At 52.8% G+C, this 23,572-nt stretch overlaps 10 protein-coding genes across 10 annotated transcripts; 7 read left to right on the forward strand and 3 right to left on the reverse strand.

Moving 5' to 3' along the window:
- Positions 1-1,129: 1,129 nt before the first annotated feature.
- N7482_008238 (UTP14 family protein) lies at positions 1,130-4,035 on the reverse strand (the record flags this gene model as incomplete). The annotated part of the gene is made up of 2 exons (XM_056690362.1): positions 1,130-1,309; positions 1,366-4,035. 2 exons carry the CDS (start codon positions 4,033-4,035, stop codon positions 1,130-1,132), a joined length of 2,850 nt encoding a protein of 949 aa, XP_056540127.1.
- Positions 4,036-4,298: 263 nt separating this feature from the next.
- N7482_008239 (mitochondrial 54S ribosomal protein mL41) lies at positions 4,299-4,765 on the forward strand (the record flags this gene model as incomplete). The annotated part of the gene is made up of 2 exons (XM_056690363.1): positions 4,299-4,481; positions 4,544-4,765. The coding sequence occupies 2 exons, from the start codon at positions 4,299-4,301 to the stop codon at positions 4,763-4,765; spliced, it is 405 nt and encodes a 134-aa protein (XP_056540128.1).
- A 769-nt stretch (positions 4,766-5,534) lies between these two features.
- Positions 5,535-9,368, forward strand: N7482_008240 (HECT-type E3 ubiquitin-protein ligase; the record flags this gene model as incomplete). Its single annotated transcript, XM_056690364.1, has 4 exons — positions 5,535-7,570; positions 7,627-8,247; positions 8,271-8,637; positions 8,697-9,368. The coding sequence occupies 4 exons, from the start codon at positions 5,535-5,537 to the stop codon at positions 9,366-9,368; spliced, it is 3,696 nt and encodes a 1,231-aa protein (XP_056540129.1).
- Positions 9,369-10,483: 1,115 nt separating this feature from the next.
- Positions 10,484-12,817, forward strand: pab1 (polyadenylate-binding protein; the record flags this gene model as incomplete). The annotated part of the gene is made up of 2 exons (XM_056690365.1): positions 10,484-12,603; positions 12,661-12,817. 2 exons carry the CDS (start codon positions 10,484-10,486, stop codon positions 12,815-12,817), a joined length of 2,277 nt encoding a protein of 758 aa, XP_056540130.1.
- An 862-nt stretch (positions 12,818-13,679) lies between these two features.
- N7482_008242 (transcription factor domain-containing protein) lies at positions 13,680-15,852 on the forward strand (the record flags this gene model as incomplete). Its single annotated transcript, XM_056690366.1, is given in 3 exon segments — positions 13,680-13,955; positions 13,975-15,263; positions 15,321-15,852. 3 exon segments carry the CDS (start codon positions 13,680-13,682, stop codon positions 15,850-15,852), a joined length of 2,097 nt encoding a protein of 698 aa, XP_056540131.1.
- A 245-nt stretch (positions 15,853-16,097) lies between these two features.
- Positions 16,098-16,622, reverse strand: N7482_008243 (uncharacterized protein; the record flags this gene model as incomplete). Its single annotated transcript, XM_056690367.1, has 1 exon — positions 16,098-16,622. The coding sequence occupies one exon, from the start codon at positions 16,620-16,622 to the stop codon at positions 16,098-16,100; it is 525 nt and encodes a 174-aa protein (XP_056540132.1).
- A 371-nt stretch (positions 16,623-16,993) lies between these two features.
- N7482_008244 (isocitrate/isopropylmalate dehydrogenase family protein) lies at positions 16,994-18,122 on the reverse strand (the record flags this gene model as incomplete). Its single annotated transcript, XM_056690368.1, has 2 exons — positions 16,994-17,826; positions 17,882-18,122. The coding sequence occupies 2 exons, from the start codon at positions 18,120-18,122 to the stop codon at positions 16,994-16,996; spliced, it is 1,074 nt and encodes a 357-aa protein (XP_056540133.1).
- Positions 18,123-18,709: 587 nt separating this feature from the next.
- N7482_008245 (uncharacterized protein) lies at positions 18,710-19,375 on the forward strand (the record flags this gene model as incomplete). The annotated part of the gene is made up of 1 exon (XM_056690369.1): positions 18,710-19,375. One exon carries the CDS (start codon positions 18,710-18,712, stop codon positions 19,373-19,375), a length of 666 nt encoding a protein of 221 aa, XP_056540134.1.
- Positions 19,376-19,753: 378 nt separating this feature from the next.
- N7482_008246 (FAD-dependent oxidoreductase) lies at positions 19,754-21,212 on the forward strand (the record flags this gene model as incomplete). The annotated part of the gene is made up of 5 exons (XM_056690370.1): positions 19,754-19,786; positions 19,824-20,378; positions 20,440-20,687; positions 20,810-21,083; positions 21,144-21,212. The coding sequence occupies 5 exons, from the start codon at positions 19,754-19,756 to the stop codon at positions 21,210-21,212; spliced, it is 1,179 nt and encodes a 392-aa protein (XP_056540135.1).
- Positions 21,213-21,665: 453 nt separating this feature from the next.
- On the forward strand, positions 21,666-23,337 carry N7482_008247 (Methionine aminopeptidase; the record flags this gene model as incomplete). The annotated part of the gene is made up of 6 exons (XM_056690371.1): positions 21,666-21,708; positions 21,771-22,558; positions 22,612-22,875; positions 22,934-23,098; positions 23,147-23,233; positions 23,281-23,337. 6 exons carry the CDS (start codon positions 21,666-21,668, stop codon positions 23,335-23,337), a joined length of 1,404 nt encoding a protein of 467 aa, XP_056540136.1.
- Positions 23,338-23,572: the final 235 nt, after the last annotated feature.

Raw genomic sequence — 23,572 nt, forward strand, 5'->3', positions numbered from 1 at the left:
GCAGCTGCTGGATTCTCGAGAGGGAGAATCGAATATACACCAACAAGGAGAAGAGGATCGGGATCGAGGGGACAGCGACTTACAAGTATGCTCTATAAATTCCAGGAGATGCAGTGAGCTCCCAGCAAGCTCAGGCTGGATTGTTGTGAATGGCGTGCAGAAAGAATTCCGGGACCGCAGATCCTCATGGAAATCAGGTGCGTGGATGTCCTCACAGCAACAGAAACGAGTGGCCGGAGCTGCCGCGGGGTGGGTAGTGCGTGTTTAGTCCAGCAATGTAGGGCGTAAGTTAAAGACAACAATGGCTTGCTGAGATGGTGCACGCCCCGTCCGCGGATGTTGTCTCCACTACCAGGAATGTGTCGCGGGTTTGGTAAACAGTGCGGCGTACTCGGTGCTGGCCACAGTATATTGCACACGGTGTTCGATGTCTGTCCCCACAGGGCGCTTCAATTCAAGCAGACTGTTCAGGGAGTTGAATCTTGTAAAGGAGCGCTCCGCGAGGGATGTGTGAGTCCGATGGGGTCGTAGGCCACGGTGTTTGTCGTGGCAGTGCCAAGGATGTGGAGCTCGCGGAACCCCCGTCAACCCACTCTCAATTTTGTGAGAGTCCGCGATGACTCGAAGCCGATGCATTACTAGCAGATCCATGGTGCTATCTGAGGGTCCGAGTGATTCATCCATGAGGCATGTCGTGGTCGGCGGGAGGGTTTACCCAGCACGGCATTGAAAGCCGCGATGGTGCGCAACATTCCAGTGCTCGGTTGAGGCTGGCCCGTTTTGCCCTACGGCGCCTCCTCGTCATCAGAAGACGCTTGAGCAGCGCGGTGACGACATCCCGGGCCATGTGAGAAGAAGGCTGGGAGTGATACATGGTGGATGATGTCGGGGTGAGTTCTACGGCAACCCAAAGTGATCAGCCCATCTACATAAGAAGCATACCAAGTACGTACTCTGGACAGCGTCCAAAGTGGTGAGATACAAGCCAATTTACCCATGCGATAGACACAGTGTAAGCTAAATGGTATTCTTTTTGGGCAGCTGAGCACTGCAGCTATGTCTGCCGTGCCAAAATGGGCAATGAAAATGAATGTACATGTCTTCAAGAGGGTATCGTGACAGATCTTCACTAGATGGGCTTCTCCATGGGCTTGATAATGCCCGGCTTGAGCATCACACGAGGCTTGGTGCTGCTCTGGTAGGTCTCCTTAGTAGACCACTCAGGCCCGATGGGCATCCGCAGAGACCGCTCGTACTGCGCCTTGGTCTCAAACTCATGAGGCAGCTGGCTAGCCAGGTACTTTTTGTTCTGGAGGAAAAGAGTTAGCTCTGATGTGCGAATTGGTATAAGCAGAGATAACATACCTTCTGGATCCGCTTCTCGTTGATGATAACACGAGAAAGCTTGGCATCCTTGCGCTTCTCGGGCTTCACACCCTCAACAACAGTCAGGTCGCGCTTTTGCTTCTTCTTCTGCCTGTTACTGATGCCGTCACCGGCCCAGCTCCCCCATCCATCGAGCGTGTTGTCGACAACTTTGTCACCCTCCTCTGCAATGGTGTCCATCTTCTCCTGCTCGAAATCTTGAACAACCTCATCACCAGCGAACGCTCTCTTGACAAGGTCATGGTTCTTCAACAGAACAGGCACACTGTCCTCATCGTCACTGTCGTTCTCCTCCTGCTGTTGCCTAGAAGCCACTGCTTTGACAGTTTTGATTTCCTTGGCAGGGGACTTGATCTGCGAAACCTGAGGTTGCGCGTCAAGGGAGATATCGACGGTCTCCTGAGCATCCGCACCAGCGCGTCGGCGGTTGTTGCGTTCAGTTTGAACCAACCAGGGATTTTCTTCTTCGGCCGGCGGCTCCTTTTGCTGACTGAACATCTTCTGTGTTGATCGAGACGTGGTGTTGGAAGCAAATAGAGCAGTGTTCTGCTTCGCAGAACGGTCGACAATGATGTCAACATTGTGATCAGTCACGGCGTGCTGTCGGGTCTCGTCTTCCGAGTCAGAGGCCTCTTCAAACTCGTTCCTCGGCAGAGCTTTCGCCTGGGGATTTGCCTCCGTCTTGTCTGACTGGCCGAACTTGCGTCGGCCGGTCTCCGACTCGGCCTCAGACTGCGAGTCCTCGCCATGCAGCTCACGGTTGAGCCGACGGAGCTCCGCATCATTTTGTTCCTTGCGAGCAGCTTCGGCGTTCTTCATGAACTTCATGGAGAATAGGCTGGAATGAGCACCCTTACCCCCATCATCAGAAGCGCCACCTTCCAGAGCGGCGAGCTGTTCGCGCATCTTGCGCTTCTCTCTATCTTCAGCGTCGGAGGCCCAAGGATCCTCATCTTCTGACTCAGAACTCGAAGAACCCAGGTAATCTTCATCTCCCCGAGACACACGCTTTCCTTCGATGCGCTTCCGCAATTCCTCCTCTCTCATGGCCAGATCAGCAGCACTGTTCCGGGCTTCTTCGTCCCACGCCGTGCGTCCAGACTCCTTGTTGCTCTTAGCCCATTTGCTATCACGGTGCTTAGAGCCCATACGGGCCTCAGCTCTCTTCCGCTCGTTCTCGTCCCGCTCCATCTCGTCGAGATCGACACCAGATTCGAGAAGAGCCTGGCGCTCCCGCTGCTCCAGTCTCTCGCGCTCTTTTCGGTGGACGCGGCGATAGGATTTGCTCTTGATCTTTTTGATCCGCTTGGCACGAACTTCCTCTCGGAAGAGCAAGTCCCGTCGCTTTCTCAGCTCAGCTCGCCGAGCCTGGATTTCTTCAATAGGCAGCGTGCGGGCCTGAAGTTCTTCAAAGCCTTGGACTTGGTCTTCGGCGGACTTGCCATTGGCTTCAGCCAGTCCACTCTCCACCAGAATATCGTGAATAGTGCTCTCCAAGTCGGTCTTAGGCTTAGCCACATCTAGACGATGGAACTGTTGCGCATCGGGGTCGGGTAGGGGGAATGTGAGGTGCTCGGCTTTGCGGTTGGCCTTGACCGTCTCGAGCCATCGATCGAGAGTCTCCTTGCTCTTCTCGTAGGCGGCAGTCCGGTCAAGCTTATCCTGTTGGCGCTTCGCCAAAGGAGCATCAAGCTTGCCTGGAATGCCCGTTTTAGATGCCTGAGCAATAGCATCCACATGCTTCAACGAGCTTTTGAGGCGGGAATCCGTAATGGTGGGTAGCAGATCGGCAACGGTCAATTTGCGAGAAGACGTTAATCCGTATACGGTCGGTGTGCCCTGTTCTTGCGACTTCTGCTTGGGTTTTCTGGCTCTTTCACTCTCCATCGACTTAACAAAATCTTGAAGTTTGGATAAACCATGTTTCTGAGCAGCTGCATCGTCGTCTGAGAGAGACAGTTCGGTATCGTCGTCACTGGGGTCATCTTCACTGTCGCCCTCCGAGCCTGAATCCTCGTCGCTATAGTCCCCGTTCGCAGCCTTCCTGGCCTTATCTGCAGCCTTCTTGGCCTCCTTCTCCTCGGCTGCTGTATTCATATCCCAGGCGGTAAGAAGATCAATACCATCTTCATCGTCGTCATCCTCCTCACCAGATTCCTCTTCCTCGGACCCGTCGACATCTTCGGATAGATTGATTCCTGCACGCTTCTTCTTATCGGCTCTCTTTGCCTTGGGCTTGGACGTGTGCGAAGAGCTGCCGCGGAAGGTGAAACCCTCGAATCGCTCCTCGTCACTGGATCCGAGGGCCTCATCGCTGTCTAGAGATTCGTCATCATCGCTGTCAACTTGTCCCAGCTTCCACGCGTGGCCTTCGCTATCGCTTCCGCCTTCGTCTGATGCGTCGGTTCGGCGCTTCTTGTAAATCGGGCGCTCATTCTCGTCATCGTCGTCCTGGCCTGTGGGCCTTTTCCGCCATTCTCCGTCATCGTAGTCACCAAGACGATTGCGCCGCACACCCAATTTGGTGGGGATTTGTTCTTCCGCGCGAGAGAGCGCGTCTAGTCCGCTGCCCTTCTGGCGTTTTTGGGCTGGTGGCCGCGGCGCACCACGGTCTTTCGGACCCCGCGACTGTGTCTGTTGGCGAGGCATGGCTCCGAGGTGAAAAGAAATGAACGAAGAAGACCAACAGCTTCTGGTTCGTACAATGTAGTACAAAATGAACCCAGTCACTGTGTGGTGGAGGGGTTTGGTGGATTGTTTAACTTGCGTTCCAACTTTTTTTTTGCTCCAGAAAAAAGTTCTCGGCGTAGCGATTAGCGCGGGCCCGACCGCCCAAACTTTCGCCCTCACACCTGACGGAACTTCGCGACACCCGCTCTTCCTGTCTTTTGCCTACTTCAATCCCCACCAACATGTTCAAGCCCTCACAGCCAATGATGGCGCGCTTGCGCCTGACTACTAAGCAAGTCAATGGCGGCTACTACAAGGGTAACCGGACGGGCTCGATGGGCTTCTTTGACCGGAAGGGCAACTATGTGATCGACTGGAAGAAAGTCCGCACTTACGTCGTCCCCGAGGACCTGGACTCATTCAAGGTAGGCTCAATCGCAGTACTAGACATTCCCATCGCTTGTACAACCCTGCTCACCGGTAACAGCTTACTCCTTTCGTCTCGAAACGCGTGGAGCCAACACCCTCTGTGTACAAGAAAGAGATCGAACGGAACGGACGAACGGTCACTGTGATTGACAGCCTCAAGGGTCCTGCTTTCCTGGATCTATGGTATGCAAGCAACCCAGAGGAGGTTTTGGAACGCGAAACGGCCGAGATGGAAGCCTCGGATGAGTTGGAGGGCGCAGGACGGGCCTCGAAGCAATAATGCAATGCTCTCATCAGTCATAGACACTTGACTTGAAGCTTCCACGACCGCCACCACGCTGTAAGTGTGTGATAGTCCCCCTCGTGTCTCTTGCCATCCCATGATTCTGACCTTCATCTAATTTCAGTGGCTGAGCAATTCACTTTGTCATCTATTTCTACACCTCCCGACGGCTGCATACCCTCCGATCTACCATTACACCGCTCGCTGGCCGATCGTATCCTTCATGTATTATATGTACAGCATATTTGATTCACATTGGGCGCAGGGCCCATCAGCATGCAGCACTTACGGATGTCTTCATCATCATCTGCATAGTGCTGGACCAAGTCTCGGTAACAAGGAGTTGGGATGGGAATATGGGATGACTTTCTCAATCCACATTTAAATTCAATTGTGGTTATAAAAATCACTGAGTATTATCCTGTAGAGAGCTCATACTCGCTGAGCCTGCGTTTAGCCTGTGGTCAGCCTCGTACCTTTTTTCAGGCACAGCGTAGGATCTTTGCCGAGTGCGTAGCAATAGCGTGGCAGTACCCACACGATTAGACAAGCGGTGCGTGGCACGTGTGCCGAACCCGATAAGACCGCCATGCGCCCGTATCGGAGCCGGCGTATGTCATAGTTCTTCACGCTCGCTTCCATTTGCCCAGAGGCGCGCTATGGGCTTGCACCTCATGTGTTTCTTGCATCTACAGCGCCTCTCTTTTGCATAGACCACTTCCTTCGATACCTCTTCTGCGCCCTAGGGCTGGAGGCCAACACCACGATGTTCCAGTCGTTCACCGGCAGCTCTCGGCGTCCGAGGCAGGTCAACCTCAGCGGCCGCACCAACAACCCCTTCGCTGCGTTTCCGGGCAGTTCTCCCGGCCGAACTACTCCTCATGCCACGACTCCACAGAGTGCGGTTGCAATCGCTCAGCAAGAACGCCTTCAGAGACAGCGGGAGAGGGAAAAGCAGAATGCCGTCCGCGTCGTCCAGCGAGGGTGGCGGGGTTATCGCAGCAGAAAAGCTACATATGGCTTGTGGAGGTTAGAGTGGGATAACAACGAGCGAGAAATGGCGGGGGCGAGTGGCTTTATGGCAGGTATCGAGGGCTCTGCCGATGATCTGGCACTTGCATCGCACCGTCCTTCACCGTATGCCACCGCGGACCAGTGCCTGATCCAACTCCGCCTCCTTGTCCAATTTGTGTCAGCACGAAGCCGTGAAGATGTCCTACGACTTGTCTATTTTGTCGATGCCTTCGAACAAACGTTTCGCACCCTACCGACGATCGCAGCTGAGGGCGAATGGACCAACCTTCTCAGAGGGCTTGCCAAAGTGGTCCTAAATGTGCTGCACTCAGCCTCCAATCATTCTGTCCCTCTTACAGCAGTGGAGCCTCTTCTACGAGCTGTGATATTTCTCGCGGGATTGATACCGAAACAAATGGCAGCTCTCGCAGACACTTATTACGATACTATGGCATATTTGACCACCAACATGTCGAACTTGCGTCTATCGGAACACAGCAACGGAATAGACAGGCCAGGGGTCAACCCTGAGCTTCTCAAAGAAGCTGTTCTCGCTGTTCTCCGACCAATCACTTCCGAGACTATGTCTGCTTACGAATCGTTTGCCGTTTCGTACCTCACAATCCCCAGTCTCGAGGCCTACCTGGGCAAACTGGATGGGCTCGCCGGACAAATAAATTACAGAATGCTAGCACTGGCAGTCTCTAGTCGTCTGAGTGTTTCCGCACAAAGATCTGGCCTACTAGACGATATGCAGGCGCGCACTTGGCTGTTAGCATACTTGATTTTCTTCCAACAACATACCTCGGGCACCCAGAATAGCTCGCATGCCCCAGAGCTGGAGTTTGTGACCGTCGTGTCGGACTTGTTGACTTCAACGGCTGCGTATCTTATGCAGGGCTTAGAGGTGGAGGACTCGACCGATATGGACTCTCCCAGAGGCGTACGGCCTTTGCACCCTTTCATCAAGGACCAGATCAACGGTCTCTTAAACCAAAACAGCGTCACTGGACTGCTTTCCCGTATTCGATCGTCTCCAGTTCCCCAGACAACCTTGACAAGAGACAGCTCTGAAGCAGCGAAAGAAGCCAGAGTCCTTGCAAAGTATGCATTGAATTTACTGCGAATATTTCCCCGACGAGGCGATGATATCCGGATGTGGCTGTACTTAGGGTCGGCTCCATCTGGAGAACTGGCATCTGGCCAAGCAGACGCGAAGATACCGGCTATCAAATATTTCTGGCACGCATCTAGATCAAGTCGCGTTTTTCAGATCATCAGCAGCGATTCCACAAGAGTCCTTCCACTGTTGCAGCAAGCGAAGGAAGCTGTCGATCTGCCTCAGGACCAACGTGATCAGGAATGGACTACCATACTTCTCTTCCTTGAGCTTTATACCTTTGTCTTGAAGGTTATGGATGACGATGAATTCTTTTCTAGCACGTCTTCTCTTACATCCTCCGACAACACCAAGATATCATGGACCAGGGAAAGTGCATTGCCGCTGGGCGATATCAAGGACATGACGGTGTTCCTCAAGAACCTTGCTTTCACACTGTACTGGAACGCGGTTGACTTGACTGAGCCAGAACTGGGATCGACAGCTGTAAATCTGAGCAGCTATTTCAACAGTACCAAGCAGACATCCGGTCCTTCAGAGTCCGTTCCCGACACGAAGGATCTTGGATCCAAGACCCAAAACAACAATCTTCCTGGGGTGACAGGTATTCCTCTCGAGTACTTTAAGGGGCTTGTGACGGGCCTGTTACGAATGTTGCATGAACGAGAGTAAGTCAAATAATTGAAGATTGGGGGCCTGATACTCACATTTGGTTCATCTTTAGCTCGCGACGGAAATTCCTGCCTAAAGATCATTGGCTTATGACCAGTCGATTTGACATGGAAGGCTTTATCTCCGCTGTTGTTGGAGAGGAGGAGAGAAGGCATGAATTCCAAGCTCGAGCGGAAGATTCCGATGATACCGATCTGATGAATGCCGACACGAACACGCCGGTTGGCCTAGCGGGTACCGGTCATGCACAGCAGACTATCCGCCTAGAGTCTTTGCGCCGTCATCAGCAGCAGGTCGCTCGTGGTAGAGTACTGGCGGCTATTGCACCCCGACTTGAGATTCTTCGAAACATGCCATTTTTCATTCCATTTACCACCCGAGTACAAATCTTTCGCGAATTCATCTACCATGACCAGCACCGTCGGCGGCACGGACTGGTCGATCCGGATTCCTGGCGTGCCTCTGTAGCTCAGGCTACCATGGGCCAGATGATCAATGGGCATCCTGCTGTTCAGGATGTCCTGGCTCGCCATCAAGCCGAAATTCGACGCGATCATGTGTTTGATGATGCCCTGGCCCAATTTTATCCCTTGGGGGATGGCCTTAAGGAGCCTATCCAGATCAGTTTCATCGATCGATTCGGTGCCATGGAGGCTGGCATTGATGGCGGGGGGTGACCAAAGAGTTTCTCACAAGCATCACCAGCGAGGCATTCAAGACTGAAGATGGCTTTAGCATGTTTGCAGAGAATGATCAGCATTTGCTGTATCCTAACCCCACAGCTGTCGAACAGTGCAAGGAGCAACTGCGTCAGAATGGACTGAACGAGTCGAGTGCTGAATGGACCGGGCAAATTCGTGATCTTCTCCGTCGATATGAGTTCCTTGGCCGGGTAATTGGCAAATGTCTCTATGAGGGGATTCTAGTTGACGTCAATTTTGTGCCGTTTTTCCTCCTGAAATGGGCCTTGACTGGTGGCACTGGATCGGCGATGAAGGAGTCCTCCTACCGGGCCAACCTGAATGACCTAAAGGATCTTGACCAGGGGCTATATCAAGGCCTGGTGAGTAATTACGTAACATCATTTTATCACCGCACATTTAACTAATTCCTTTGCTCCAGCTGCAACTGAAGAACTACCCTGGTGACGTGGAGGATTTCTCCCTGGACTTCACGGTGACTGATACCATTCCGATGCCTGGGTCGGCGAACCGCACGGTGACGAAGGAACTGCGATACAATGGCTCCAAGACCCCCGTCACGAACCAGAACCGCTTAGTTTACATATCGTATATCGCGCGGTATCGATTGCAGGTGCAGCCTGCCATGCAGACCAACGCTTTTCTGCAGGGTCTCGGGCAGATCATCCAGCCCGCTTGGCTGTCCATGTTCAACCAGTCCGAGCTGCAGACCCTGGTGAGCGGCGAGACCGGTGATATCGATGTGGAGGATCTCCGGCGGAACACACAGTACGGCGGCGTGTATACCATTGGCGATGACAATGAGGAGCACCCGACCGTCCAGCTGTTTTGGAAGGTGATGCATGAGATGAATAACGAGGAGCGACAGAAGGTGATCCGATTTGTGACCTCGACACCGCGTGCTCCGCTGCTCGGGTTCAGCCATCTCAATCCGCGCTTCAGTATCCGGGATTCTAGTGAGGATCAGGAGCGACTTCCGAGTACAAGCACTTGCGTCAATCTCCTCAAACTGCCCCGCTACGCTAATGCCGACACACTGCGCAATAAGCTGCTCTATGCGGTGAGTTCCGGGGCTGGGTTTGATTTGAGTTGATGTTATCCATCCTGGCTCTCATCTCGATTTTTGATTCTATATTTTTTTTGCCTCATTTTTTTCGTACTCTGTATGCAGATCCACAGTTCTCATTTATCTGCGACTCGTGTGTGCATAGCTTTGGCGTCGAGCAAATAACGGGCTGTTCATTGGTGCACGAGATCAGCCGAGGGCAGAATGTTATCGTAATGTGGGAAATCCCTTAGATAGTGATGTACTGCGTTAGCCTCGTGGCCGCCTCGGCCAGACTCGTGCCCGCCGGAAGCCGTTGGATGAGGGTGTACTTCTTTCAAGAACCAAGTGTGACATCTTTTAGATAGCCGATTTTAATTCATTGTCTTCTAGCCCCTGAACCATTCTATCTAGTTCGTTCTGCCTTTTCGTCTTCTTTTATACTTCCCGTCTCGTGACTGCCCACCTCAACGACAAGCCCTTAAAGCAGCACCCACCGCCTGCCACATCGGTACTAGCGCGGCCCTCTCACTTCCCTCCGAGTTTTCCAGAACGCCGCCTTCGCGGGTTCACTTTTTTTTTTTCTTCATCCCTCGATCTTCTACACTCCCCCTCTCTTTCTCAGGGAAGTCTTTTTACCTTTCGACCTTTTTCGAAAGCCTAAAAAAAAATCCCCAAAAAAAACCAGAAAAACCCCCTCGAAAAACCCTTTCATTTATCTTATCTCACCCCTCCCCATTGTGCGGTGTGTGGAAGATTTTCATTCAACCGCCTTCTCCTTCCCCTTTCAAGGTTGGTCGCGTCCCTCAATCTCTCTCTACGCACATCACCGCCCCGTTCCTTCGCTTCGCTGTGCAGTCAGTGGATTGTGTGTCCCTGGGGATCTCCATTAATCCTGCCCGCGACTTCGCTCCCATCGGTGCAATTCCTCCAGAGCTCTTTGTTTTCGTGGAATCACTCCCCTGTGTATGGCCATAGCCGCATACCCCTTTCACACTGCTTCCCTTGATCCTCTTCCTGATCGACGAAATGGTGGTTCTTGCCAAACGGACTGCATGGCCTGCAGTGGAACGTCGTGGATTCTTTCTCTTCCGCCCCCTCCCCACAGCGAAACTTGGCGAGTCCCTGCTAAACTTTCACAGTAAAGACAGAAAAAATCCAAAATGTCTGCTGAGGCTGCCACCAACCCCCCCGCCGCTGAGGCTCCTGTCAACGGCACCCCCGAGGCCAACGGTGCCCAGGATGCTGCCGACGCTCCCGAGACCACCGGCGAGGGCGCTGCGGCTGCTGCCAACAACCAGCCCCACTCGGCTTCCCTTTATGTCGGCGAGCTCGACCCCTCCGTGACCGAGGCCATGCTCTACGAGCTGTTTTCTTCCATCGGCCAGGTTGCTTCCATCCGTGTCTGCCGTGATGCCGTCACCCGCCGCTCCCTGGGCTACGCCTACGTGAACTACAACAACACTGCTGATGGTGAGCGCGCTCTCGAGGATCTCAACTACACCCTCATCAAGGGCAAGCCCTGCCGTATCATGTGGTCGCAGCGTGACCCCGCTCTGCGCAAGACCGGCCAAGGCAACGTTTTCATCAAGAACTTGGACAACGCCATTGACAACAAGGCTCTGCACGACACTTTTGCAGCCTTCGGCAATATTCTGAGCTGCAAGGTTGCTCAGGATGAATTCGGCAACTCCAAGGGCTACGGTTTCGTCCACTACGAGACCGCTGAGGCCGCCAACAACGCCATCAAGCATGTTAATGGCATGCTGCTGAATGACAAGAAGGTCTTCGTCGGCCACCACATCTCCAAGAAGGACCGCCAGAGCAAGTTCGAGGAGATGAAGGCCAACTTCACGAACATCTACGTCAAGAACCTCGACCAGGAGATTTCCGATGATGAGTTCCGCGTTATGTTCGAGCAGTTCGGCGAGATCACCTCCGCTACTCTGAGCCACGACCAGGAGGGCAAGAGCCGTGGCTTCGGTTTCGTCAACTACTCCACCCACGAGAGCGCGCAGGCCGCCGTTGAGGAGATGAATGACAAGGACATCAAGTCCCAGAAGCTCTACGTTGGCCGTGCCCAGAAGAAGCACGAGCGCGAAGAGGAGCTCCGCAAGCAGTACGAGGCTGCCCGTATGGAGAAGGCCTCCAAGTACCAGGGCGTTAACCTGTACGTCAAGAACCTGACTGACGACGTCGACGACGAGAAGCTGCGTGACCTCTTCAGCCCCTACGGCACCATCACCTCCGCCAAGGTCATGCGCGATTCCGCCACTGATGGCAGCATCTCTCCCGACTCTGAGAAGGAGGGCGAGGCCAAGGAGGAGGAGGAGAAGGAGGAGGAGAAGGAAGAGAAGGAGGAGGAGAAGAAGGAGGATGAGGAGAAGAAGGAGGAGGAGGAGGAGAAGAAGGAGGACGGTGAGGAGGAGCAGGAGGGTGAGATGGGTGAGAAGAAGCTTCTTGGCAAGAGCAAGGGCTTCGGTTTCGTCTGCTTCTCTAGCCCCGACGAGGCCTCCAAGGCTGTCACCGAGATGAACCAGCGCATGGTTAACGGCAAGCCCCTCTACGTCGCTCTTGCTCAGCGCAAGGATGTCCGCCGCAGCCAGCTTGAGGCCAGCATCCAGGCCCGCAACACCATCCGCCAGCAGCAGGCCGCTGCCGCCGCCGGTATGCCTCAGCCTTACATGCAGCCCGCCGTCTTCTATCCCCCCGGCCAGCAGGGCTTCATCCCCGGCGCCCAGCGTGGTGGCATGCCTTTCCCTCCTCAGCCTGGTATGGTCATGGCTGGCATCCCTGGTGGACGCCCCGGCCAGTACCCCGGCCCCTTCCCCGGTCAGCAGGGCGGCCGCGGCATGGGCCCCAACCAGCAGATTCCCGGTAACTTCCAGGGCATGCCCATGGGAATGCAGGTACCCGGTGGTATGCCCAACAACATGGGCTACCCTATGCAAGGTCAGTTCGGCCGCGGCGCTGGTGGTCGTGGTCAGGTCCCTGGTATGCCTATGGGCCAGGGCATGCGCGGTGGTTTCCGTGGTCCCCCCGGTGGCCAGATGGGCCGTGGTCAGGGCCGTGGTCAGCCCGCCCCTGCCGGCCAGCCCGGCCGTGACGAGTCCGCTCCCGCCGCCGGCATGAGCTCTCAGGCTCTCACCTCCGCCCCCCCTGCCCAGCAGAAGCAGATGCTCGGTGAGGCTCTCTACCCCAAGATTCAGGCTCAGCAGCCAGAGCTCGCCGGCAAGATCACTGGTATGCTTTTGGAGATGGACAACACTGAGCTCCTTGGCCTGTAAGTATCTATCTAACCTCTGACGATTGGAGTACTATATGCTAATCCTTCTCCCAGGCTGGATGATGAGGAGGCTCTCCGTGCCAAGGTTGACGAGGCCCTCAACGTTTATGATGAGTATATGAAGAACAAGGGTACCGAGGGTGAGGCGACTGGCGAGTCCAAGCCCAAGGAGGCCGCTAAGGAGGCTTCCTCGGAGGAGAACAAGTCTTAAGTGACCTGTCTCGATGGTCGAACGCCTCGCATACGATCGTGACCGAAAGCTCCAGCTCGCTGTTGCTTTCTGCACCGCTCGGAAAAGCTTGGACGCACGTTTTGATGACAATTTTCTTTTCTTTTTTATTTCCTTTCTACCATTGACCCCTATTTCTCGCTCTTCCCCTCCGAAATCCTGATATCCCTCGGTTTGAAAAGTTCTGTCTTAGGCAGTGTCACCTACTGGTGTTTAGTGAACGCGGCACGACATTCGATTCCAATTTTTTTTCTCTCTCTTCTGCCTCTCGTACACTTTCTACACTTCCTGGAACGCCCCCATTTCCTTTCCCCGCCTGGGTTCAGAGGCCTGAGGGGACTTAGCGCTGTATCTGGGGGTCGGTAAAAATTTTTCCCTCTCCTCATTGGGCGCTGGATGCGATTTATGTTCTACCTTCCATTTTTTTTTCTTGATGGTTATCGTTTGCCGGGTTGGAGTTGTGACGTCTTTCTCTTCTTGTTCACCGATCTGCTGCTTCGTGTCTACCTCGTATATTGAATTTTTATCCCCTGCGAATGTAAGATAGAGTTTTACGTCTTCCGCACGAAAGGACCTTTTAACAGGTCTCTGCTGCTGCGCTCTGGTTCATCAGCGTAGCGCTGTCAAGAAATGGGATGGCTATGAGCCCACTTTGCTTTCAAATAATCTTCCTTATTAATCAATCGAATTCTTCGTGCCGAGTGGAAGTCTGATTCAAGCTGCTTACTCAGCACGTAGATTGACCGGCGTGGGCCGGTTTTCATCGAGACATCGGGCGAACTAGTTGAGTCAGAGGCTGTTGCTTCAAAATTCACATGGGTTGTATCGTAATGATCTGCCCAGGATGGAACGGCCAGAGTATGTGCCCGGTACCGAGATCGGCTCGTTGACGGCACATTCCAATGAGGACAGCCAGTTTGTCGGCAGCTCCAGCGGCGTCTACTTCATCAACACTGTCAAGCGGGCCTTTTCAAACGGCCTTGATACATCTAGATCCTTAGAGACAGAGTTCCCTACTGCCGAAGATACGCTGGTAGGGGCCGAGGACTCACCAAGGCTGAAGAGACGGCGCGCTACACCTTCCAGAGCGAATTCCGCCTCCTCGCCGAGAGCAGGGGGAGTCACCCTCCCAATGGGAGTATAGCACTGAAGTTGCAGCCTATCTAGGCAATGCGCCGCCATTGGACCTAGCAAAGGAGCTTATGATGGCCTACTTCAAAGTCTGGCATCCTCTCTTCCCGTTCCTGCACGGTCCCACCTTCTTGCAGGCGATGGAGAGCTTCTATTCGAGCACGCTGGAAGAACCGTCGAGCGAGGACACCAGCCCAGACCACCGAAGAACCTGTTGGACGGTGATTTTTCAATGTATATTTAACCTCGGAGCCTTTCTCCGTCCTGATTTGGAGCTCTCGCCCGAATGCCGAATCCACTCCCCGGGCAGCATGACTGCTTTACTAGGGAATTTCTCAACACGGCACGATATCGCCTCTCTACAAGCACTCCTCGCTGTTCAGGTCTATCTTGTGGCAACCATGTCGCTCAGACTGGCGTCAACGTTTGGCGGGTGTGTTCTGCGCTCTATGCTTCATGCTGGATTGCATCGTTGTCCGTTCCGCTATGCCCAGCTCTCGTCGCATGATCGCCAATTACGGAAGCGGATTTTCTGGTGTGCGTATGCTATCGATCGGTACCTGAGTCAGGCCCTTGGCCTGCCACTCGGTATTCAAGATTCGGATATCGATGTCTGCTTGCCTGCAGCGCCGGAGATGCACTTCCCGGCGTGCGGGAAGAATTTGTCTGCGAAACGGTCTACTTCGGGTTCAACAACTGCTGACTTTGAGCCTGAGCATCTCATTGGATGCAGTGATAATACCGAGCACTGCCATGGTCTGGTTGCCACCAGCCATAAGAGTGATGAGGCGGAACACTGCCTGAAAGAAAGTGTCCTGGCCAGCTACGTTGCCTCCGGCACACTCACTGGCCGGGCTCTGGAGCTATTCCACAAGTCTATCCTAGTTCGTTCAATTCGTCGAAGCGCAGTACTATTCTTGGTAACAGATGTTCACAAGTGGTGGAATAGCCTTCCTCTCGACCTTCAAGGACAGTCGGCAGTTGCCAACAAGGAGGCGGCTTCCTCAGATACCGACAGCCCTTTTGATTTCGGGCCATTCTTTACCGTCTTGTATCAGCACCTTATCTTGATTATCCACCGACCATCACTTTCATTGGACCCTGCAACAGCAGAATTTTGTTCTGGGCTGCAGACATGCATTAGCGCGGCCCGGGCGATTCTTGCGGCGTTAAGGACGCAGGTGGATCGCCAGCAAGCCTTTTTCTGGCCGGGATTCCTGTCAGCTGCTTGGATGTCAGGGCTAGTGCTAGCCTTTTCTTGTCAGCTCAAGCAGTATGTTCTTACAAAGGGGTTGCAGTAAGTCCAGCCATTATGCTAAGATGGATTGTATCCCGGAATGCTAAGTCTCCTCAGGGAAATTGACGAGTGTTCGTCGTTTTTACGGCGTATGTCTACGCAATGGGAGACTGCCAGGCACTGTTGTATGACCTTGTCAGTGCTATCTGCCAAGATCAAGCAGATGGAAATCAACCCGGATGCGGCAGCCACGTCGCACGCCTATGCTCTGAGAAACATGGAGAGAGAAAATGATTTCTTGGACACGTCTGATCTAAATGTGCAATCAAAAAGAAAGTCTCACAGCCACTCTACAATCCCAGCAGACCGGCCACGCCCTATCATGGCGGAAACAATCGAAAACTCAGGGTATGGCCACAGGGGACCTGGATTTGATCCGGTATCAGTAAGGTCTCAGCATTCGACCAACTTCAATGAGGAACCTTTACCGGCCGAAACTCCACCATCCCAGACACTGGATTTTCAAGATACAACTCCAAACTATTCAACCCTAGGCCCGAGCTTTGATTTGAACATGGTCGATCTACTTGGTGGGGCGGATTTTGATTCGTTACTTGATATAGTTGGGCAACGATATCCCAGTTTCTAGATATGCCCATTGAGTAGGTATCTATCTGGCAATGGCACTTACTTTTCACACCTTATATGTTAGTATCAAGAAAGACACAAGTTTGAAAAACAAGAGCTCTTCAGTTGCATAACATGAAACGCAATTGAAAACCTATAGATAAGCAAAGGGGAATAATTGATGTGCCTAATTCCTCCTTTCTATTCCCACTCATCTGTACCATATCACTGCATAGGATTATGAGGAGGGGGAATCGGCAGAGCATACTAGTGTAGGATTGATTTGTCACTATGAATTTTCCGGAACACAGCTCGGTGGTCGAAAGGCAGCCCTTCGGCGTGCACACGCCTCATCCAAGACAAAACAATTTGTTCTGCTGCTCCATGAACTGCCTCATTGTCCGTAAAGCCACCAACCACCTCGATAGAGACCCAGAAAGGCTCCCCTGTGCACTTGGGATTTTTGGTGATAGTCGCAAGCTGGTCCCGAATGGCAGACCGCATTTTCTGCAGCAGTCGGTAGGGCGTCAGGTGGCTGTCCCTTTCAGGATCGAGTTTCACATTCACCCAGCGTTTATTGGGACCATCGTAAGCTAGTTCCTTGCTATCACGTTCATCAGGTAGCTTCGGTGTGTGTTCCGCCTTCGTAGCTTCACTGTGGTCATACACCCACCTAGCTATGTGAGTATCAAGAGCGTCCATCACCCCATGCTTCGCATCAGTATTAGCCTCCAAACTTTTGCACGCTTCCAAAAGAGCACGGGTTAGAGGTTTGCTCCCGGGGACTTGCATGTTGCGGTTCGAGACGTTAAGACTTCAAGGTTGACAGACTGACAAGCTTGGGTAAACTGAATCTCAAGTGTTATTGAGTATTCCAAGTGCCTTTTGTGGTGAGACCGGTATGAAGGGAGGGGGATGAGGCCGCCTAAATGTACTGTTCGGAGACAAAACACGGGCTGTACACTGTCCTGAATCAGTTCTTTGTATATCCAGTGGCCCATTGTCCGGGGATGGTTTGGGTGGGTCTTTCTTCAGGTATTTATTTATATCTTTCAAAGGTATAAGAGGCAATGGTGAGTAAAAGAAGTCCAGCTATTGAGAATATCCTTTCCTTTTGTTGTCCATTCACCCCCCAGGTAGATTTTCCCATGGTCTCAAGCGTCTCACGCTTTGATCTTGCCAATCTCGACACATACCGCGTCCACCACTTCCTGCGTGCTCGAGGTGCCGCCCAGATCTGGTGTCAAGATGCCCGCCGCACATACGTTCTCCACACAAGTCATCAGCTTGTCAGCCGCATTCTTCTCGCCAATCCACTTGAGCATTTCTGCAGCCGACCAGAAAGTCGCGACCGGGTTCGCGACACCCTTGCCAGTAATGTCGAATGCACTGCCATGCACAGGCTCGAACAGAGATGGGTTCTTACGGGTGGGATCCAGATTACTCGATGGCGCGACACCAATCGATCCAGCCAGGGCCGCAGCCAGATCGGATAGGATATCCATATGCAAGTTGGTGCCGACAATGGTGTCAATGGACTGCGGCTTGGTCACCATGCGCACCGTCATTGCGTCCACCAGCATTTTATCCCAGGTGACATCGGGAAAGTCCTGGGCGACAGAAGCCGCAACCTCATCCCAGAGAACCATGCCATTACGCATGGAGTTGCTCTTCGTCACCACAGTCAACAACTTCCGAGGCCGTGACCGCGCCGTCTCGAACGCAAATCGCATGATGCGTTCAATACCGACACGGGTGAACATGGCCACCTCTGTGGCTGCCTCCCACGGCTGTCCCACATGCGATCGGCCTCCTTGGCCCGAGTACTCGCCTTCGGAGTTCTCACGAACCAACATCCAATCGATTCCCTCAGTTGCTGTGTTGAGAGGGCATTTGGTTCCAGGGAAAGTCCGCACCGGTCGGACATTGGCATATAGTTGCAGAGGGCCTCGAATGGCAAGGAGAAGGCCCCACAAAGAGATATGGTCCGGTACGTCTGGAGCAAAGTTAGACAATGTGCGGTTAATAAGTGGAATGATTGTGCAGCGTACCTGGAGCACCCACCGCACCGAAGATCCCTGCATCGAATTTGCGAAGAGTGTCAAGTGCATCTTCCGACAAATATCGTCCGGTTTCCTTGTAGTACGCGGTTCCCCACGGGATATGGGTAAATTCAATTTGAAATGCTCCCAACGTCTTTGCCAGTTTCTCGACCACCTGAATGGTGGCGCTGACGACCTCGGGCCCGATGCCGTCTCCGGGAATGGAGGCAATCTTGTACGACGGAGCCATCTGGAATTATCACAACCACGAGGAAATGCACTTGTAACTGGTATCCAAGTAGACCGAGGATTCAATGAAGAAGGGGAATCTGGCCTCTTGAATGAACATATATATACATTTTTCTGGCCAACGAGATCATTGGGCACTGCCGGAGGCTGTACACCTCATCGGCAGAACTTTTAGGCGGTTTTATTCCCCGCTTTCGCCGATTTCCTTCTTCCTTTCTTCCAATTTCACGCTCCCAACTTTGGCGAAAAAATGGCGAAAATGAAGGAGAAAAAGCCGTCTAGAATTACGATGGCCTGCAATGCTTGTCGGTCGAGGAAGCAGAAGGTACGCTGTCTTGGTCCACAGGCATTTTGGCCTGTCGCTAACGCATTCGGAATCTATTTTAGTGCAGTGGGGAGAAGTAAGACTATCGATTATTCCAGGCAGTACCTTATAGAGTAAGTTAGATCTAACGGCGCCTCTTGAATGATAAAGTCCGGTTTGTCGACAGTGCTTGGAGTACAATCGCCCTTGCAACTGGCCAGAGCAACTCAGGCGGTACGTGGGGACTGCCTCTTAGTGCGAGGCGAGACGCTCAGGAGCTGACTATGCCTTTCAGGGGACCTGCCAAAGGATACATTGAAGCCTTGGAGCATCGGCTGCAGGTGACGGAGAACGCCTTCTTGAAATTGCTCGCACAAGTCTCGGACTCGCAATTGTTGGATGCATTCCCCGATGACGCATCTTTCAAACAAGACAGCCCTCATGGATATACGCCACTCGCAAGACTTGAGAAGCAAGGAATCGAACACTGGCCACAATTCCCCCTCGACACGGCGGACAACATCCGACAATGGCAGCACGTCTGCATCGGCCCAGAGACGAGTGGCTCTAAGCGACGGGTCGTTGATGCCGATCGTTCTGCCATTCATCCAGCCCCTCAAGATAGTCGAAAGAGGAAACATGCAGCATTCGAAGAGACGGACAGGCAAGTTTCGGGCACTAATGGTCGGGTCTCTGGAATACCTGGATCTCACTGCGGGCTTGAAACACTGTCTTCGCCGATTGCGTTTCACCGGATCCAAGGGCACTCATTGCTTCATTCAGAGACTCAGATTGATCTTGATCCAAATAGAGATGAGTCCAATGAGGCTACAGGTGCCGATGCAGCAGCCAATGCATCGATGCATGCAGATGGAAATGCCGCAGAGAAGATCACCAGTTCCTGGGAGGGAGCACCCTCCCTCGACTTCCAACAGAAGTTTCTTTGGTGAAAAATGAACTTCAAGGATAGTACAATCCATTGGGCTGTTCCAATTTGACGCCTTGAACAGAACGGTGATCCTCCGCACCCCCGGAATTACCCCGGCTGGCGCCCCGCAGCGCACTGCTCGTCGTCTGGAGGTTTCCCCGCAACACTGCCATTTACGCTTTGATCTTGGCGGCGTAGGCGGGCATGCAGTTGACCAAGTGGAATAGCCCCACGAGGCGGGGGAAAAGGGGTCACTGTCTTGGTGTTGGGGCTTCGTGATCCACAAGTCAGATTGGCCCCAGGATATGGGCAGCTTTCTCAGAGTGTTTCTTTTCCATGCATTCATAAATTCCCCTCGGGCACGTCGGCAGTGCAGTCTTCCAGTTTAGCTGTTAAAACAATGGCCATCAAAAAGGTATCCCCACCCGGCCGGGTATTTTCGTCAGTGACTTTATTGAATTCTCTTTTAGGTGATTATCGTTGGCGCCGGGCCCTCGGGCCTGATTCTCGGTCTTCTGCTCGCCAAACAGGGAATTGAAGTCGAATTCCTCGATGCCGGTGCATACCTCGATGAGCAGCCTCGTGCAGCTCACTATGCAACACCTGCAGCCTACGAACTGGCGCGAGCCGGAGTTCTCGATGAGGTAAAAGCAGTGGGTATTCAGTGTAAGAGTTTTGCCTGGAGGAAAATGGATACCACATTCATCGCGGGTATGAAACACGATGTGCTACCGGCGGATTATCCCTACAGTATGGTCGTGCTTCCTCTCGACCGACTAGGGAAGGTATTATACGAGCATATCCAGAAACAGCCCACAGCAACGGTCAAATGGTCACATCGCGTCGCGCGCATTGGCCAGGACCAAGACAAAGCGTGGGTAGACGTTGAAACACCAAACGGCACCACGCGGTCTGCAGCAGACTATGTAATTGGTTGCGATGGAGCTAGCAGCACAGTGCGACGGGAGTTGTTCGGCCCCGAGTTCCCTGGAGAGACTCTGAACGCACAGATCATTGCTACGAATGTCGGTCATTGTGGCTTTCACCCAGTTAGACAGATGAAGGGCTGCTAATTGCCAGACTTAGGTATACTACGATTTCAGTCGCTATGGCTACTGGGATAGCAACTTCATTGTTCATCCCAAAAACTGGTACATGGCAGCGCGCATCACCACAGATGGATTGTATCGAGTATCCTACGGTGATACTCCTGGGCTCACTAGGGAGGAATATATTGCACGCCAGCCACAACGATATGCGGAGATCCTTCCCGGGAATCCCAAGCCAGGCGATTACAAGATCACCAACATAAGCCCCTATAAGCTGCAGCAGCGGTGCGCCCCAGATTTTCGTGTAGGGAGAATTCTCTTGGCAGCGGATGCAGCTCATCTTTGTAACCCGTTGTGAGTTTCAATACCCTTGGAAAACACTAGACCGGGCGCTGACTTGATGGAAGCGGAGGGCTGGGTCTGACCGGCGGCATCGCCGATGTGGGCTGTCTCTACGACTCGCTGATAGGTATTCATAACGGTCTTGCAGATGAAAGCATTTTGGATATTTATAGTGCGGTCCGGAAACGTATCTGGACCGAAATAATTGATCCCATGTCTCGTGATAATTTCCGCAGGCTGCACGACCAGGATCCAGACAGCGCGCGTGAAAATGACGAGTTTTTCCAGATGCTCCTTAAAGCGGAGTCTGACGAAGAACTGGCAAAGGAGTTGGCATTGGTGAGTCTGATTGCTCCGTTCAAGCTTACTTTCGTGAATAACTGCTAATTTTGAAAATAGGGTCTAGAAGTTCTGCGGCATGATATGACGCGGTACTATACGGACTTCGCTGACGGTGCTAAATTATAGAGGACCCACTTTTCATTTCAATGAAAAATTATTCAATTACGTCGGTATCTATCTATGCGTTTCTGAAACGTGGTAGAAGGCTCAACTTGTCGCGCGTTATTTGTGTTCATACTTGTAGCTTAGATGGAATTGAATCTACGTCTACTCGTCGACTTTCTGAGAGAAACTTTGCTTTCCTAGTGGCGGTAATTCCTTCACTGGCGACTATCTTTTTTTCTCTCTTCGTTTGCTAGCCACTAAGCCGAGCCTTTTGGGATTGGGACTTCCCGCATGAGCGAGACAATCGATTGTCTCCTCCATGGTTACATTGGCCTCCGTGGGTCTCCAAACGGGCCTCGGCCTGGCACTACACCGCCTTTGGCGCCACACGCGACACTCAAACGGCAGCAGGTTTTCTCCAGTACGTCTTGTCATCCATCAACATTTATTGCAGCTCTAGCTCTTCATGTCGAGATGGGCTCCAAAACACCCGAGAACGAAGGCCGAAATGGCGGTAGTACGTAGAAGCCTGACCACGAAGCGGCCAATAACCTGCTTCTGACGAATGCTTATTCTCAGCAGATGAGCCCCCGAGCTCGCCAGCAAATGCCACCGGCGGAGAGCCACGCGGAGCCCATCTGTCCCGCGATGGTGACGGCAGCCTTGGAGATGACGGCGGAGATGACGACGGCGATGCTGACAACGGGGCCTGCGCTGCTCCCTTGTCGCTAACCGGCCAACCAGGATCGGAAACTACTTCCAAGAAAAAGAACAAAAAGCGAAAGAAGTCAAAGAAGAAGGCTTCGTCATTGACCCAGTCATCTCCCCCGCGGATTCCGTTGAGTGAATTGTTCCCTCCTGGCCAGTACCCAGTTGGAGAAATACAGAGTTATGCACCAGTGGAGAACACCGCTCGCACCACTGCCGAGGAAATTCGATACCAAGGGCGCACGCATCTTGAAGATGACAGCCTCTTAAATGACTATCGAAAGGCGGCTGAAGTGCACCGTCAGGTCCGGCGATGGACCCAGGAATTTGCTCGCCCGGGCAAGACCCTCACAGAGATCGCCGAGGGGATTGATGATGGCGTGAGAGCCTTGCTAGGCAATGATGGTCTCGAGCCTGGAGCTGGCCTGGTTTCGGGCCTGGGATTCCCAACGGGACTAGCGCTGAACCATTGCGTTGCGCACTACACACCCAATCCTGGACAGAAGGAGATCATTTTGCAATCCAGCGACGTCATGAAGGTCGACTTTGGTGTTCATATCAATGGCTGGATTGTTGACAGTGCGTTTACTATGTCGTTTGATCCATGCCATGACAATCTGCTTGCGGCCGTCAAGGATGCAACAAATACTGGCATCAAGGTAAGAAAAAGGATCGATTTGCCGCATGTCGAATGGGTACTTACGGTTCCTAGAACTCTGGAATTGACGTCCGCATCAGCGATGTTAGCGCCGCTATCCAGGAGACCATGGAAAGCTACGAGGTTGAGATCAATGGAAAGACCTTCCCGGTGAAGCCCGTTCGAAATCTCAGTGGCCACAATATCAAGCAATATCAGATCCACGGCGGCAAATCAATTCCATTCGTCAAGACCAAGGATCAGACTAAGATGGAAGAAGGGGAGATCTTCGCCTGTGAGACATTTGGGTCAACGGGGAGAGGAATGACAATCGATGGTGTGAGTGCTTGCCCATTCAATGGATATCCGAAGAAAGCGAGACTAACATTCCCATCAGCCTGGCGTGTACGGTTATGGAAAAGACCTGGATGCGCCGAAAAGGATTACGTCGCACCTGGCTTCTGCCCGGTCTCTCTATCAGAAGATCAATGAGAACTTCGGCACTCTCGTCTTCTGCCGCCGATATCTCGAGAGGCTCGGCGTTGAGCGATACCTGGCGGGTGTAAGCATGTCCCGTACTGGCAATTGACTTGTGTGCTGACCATAACAGATGAACAACCTGGTTTCACAAGGTGTGGTCGAAATGTACCAGCCTTTGATGGACATTGAAGGCTCTTACTCGGCGCAATTCGAACATGTATGCGAATCCACATTTCGGTGTCATGTCACAGCTGACCATTCTAGACTTTTCTGCTCCGTGAATCGGGCAAAGAGGTTATCAGTCGCGGAGCCGACTACTGACACAAACCCTGAGATGGCTGTGCGTAGGGTGAGTTGAGTTGATGTTTCTCGATGCCATCCAACATGGCCCTCACCTGTGAAACTGGCTTTGTATGTTTCGACGCCATTCAACCTGGCGTCATGCTCTCAGAAGCGTACTTTCGTTAAGATTAGCTTCGTTAAGATTAGCTTCGTTAAAGATCGTTCTGGTCTTACTGCCTCACCTATTCATAATTTTCCGTAAACCGATGTAAAA

Source organism: Penicillium canariense (assembly GCF_028826845.1).
Source record: "Penicillium canariense strain IBT 26290 chromosome Unknown utg000006l_segment0_segment0, whole genome shotgun sequence".
Lineage (NCBI taxonomy): Eukaryota > Fungi > Ascomycota > Eurotiomycetes > Eurotiales > Aspergillaceae > Penicillium > Penicillium canariense.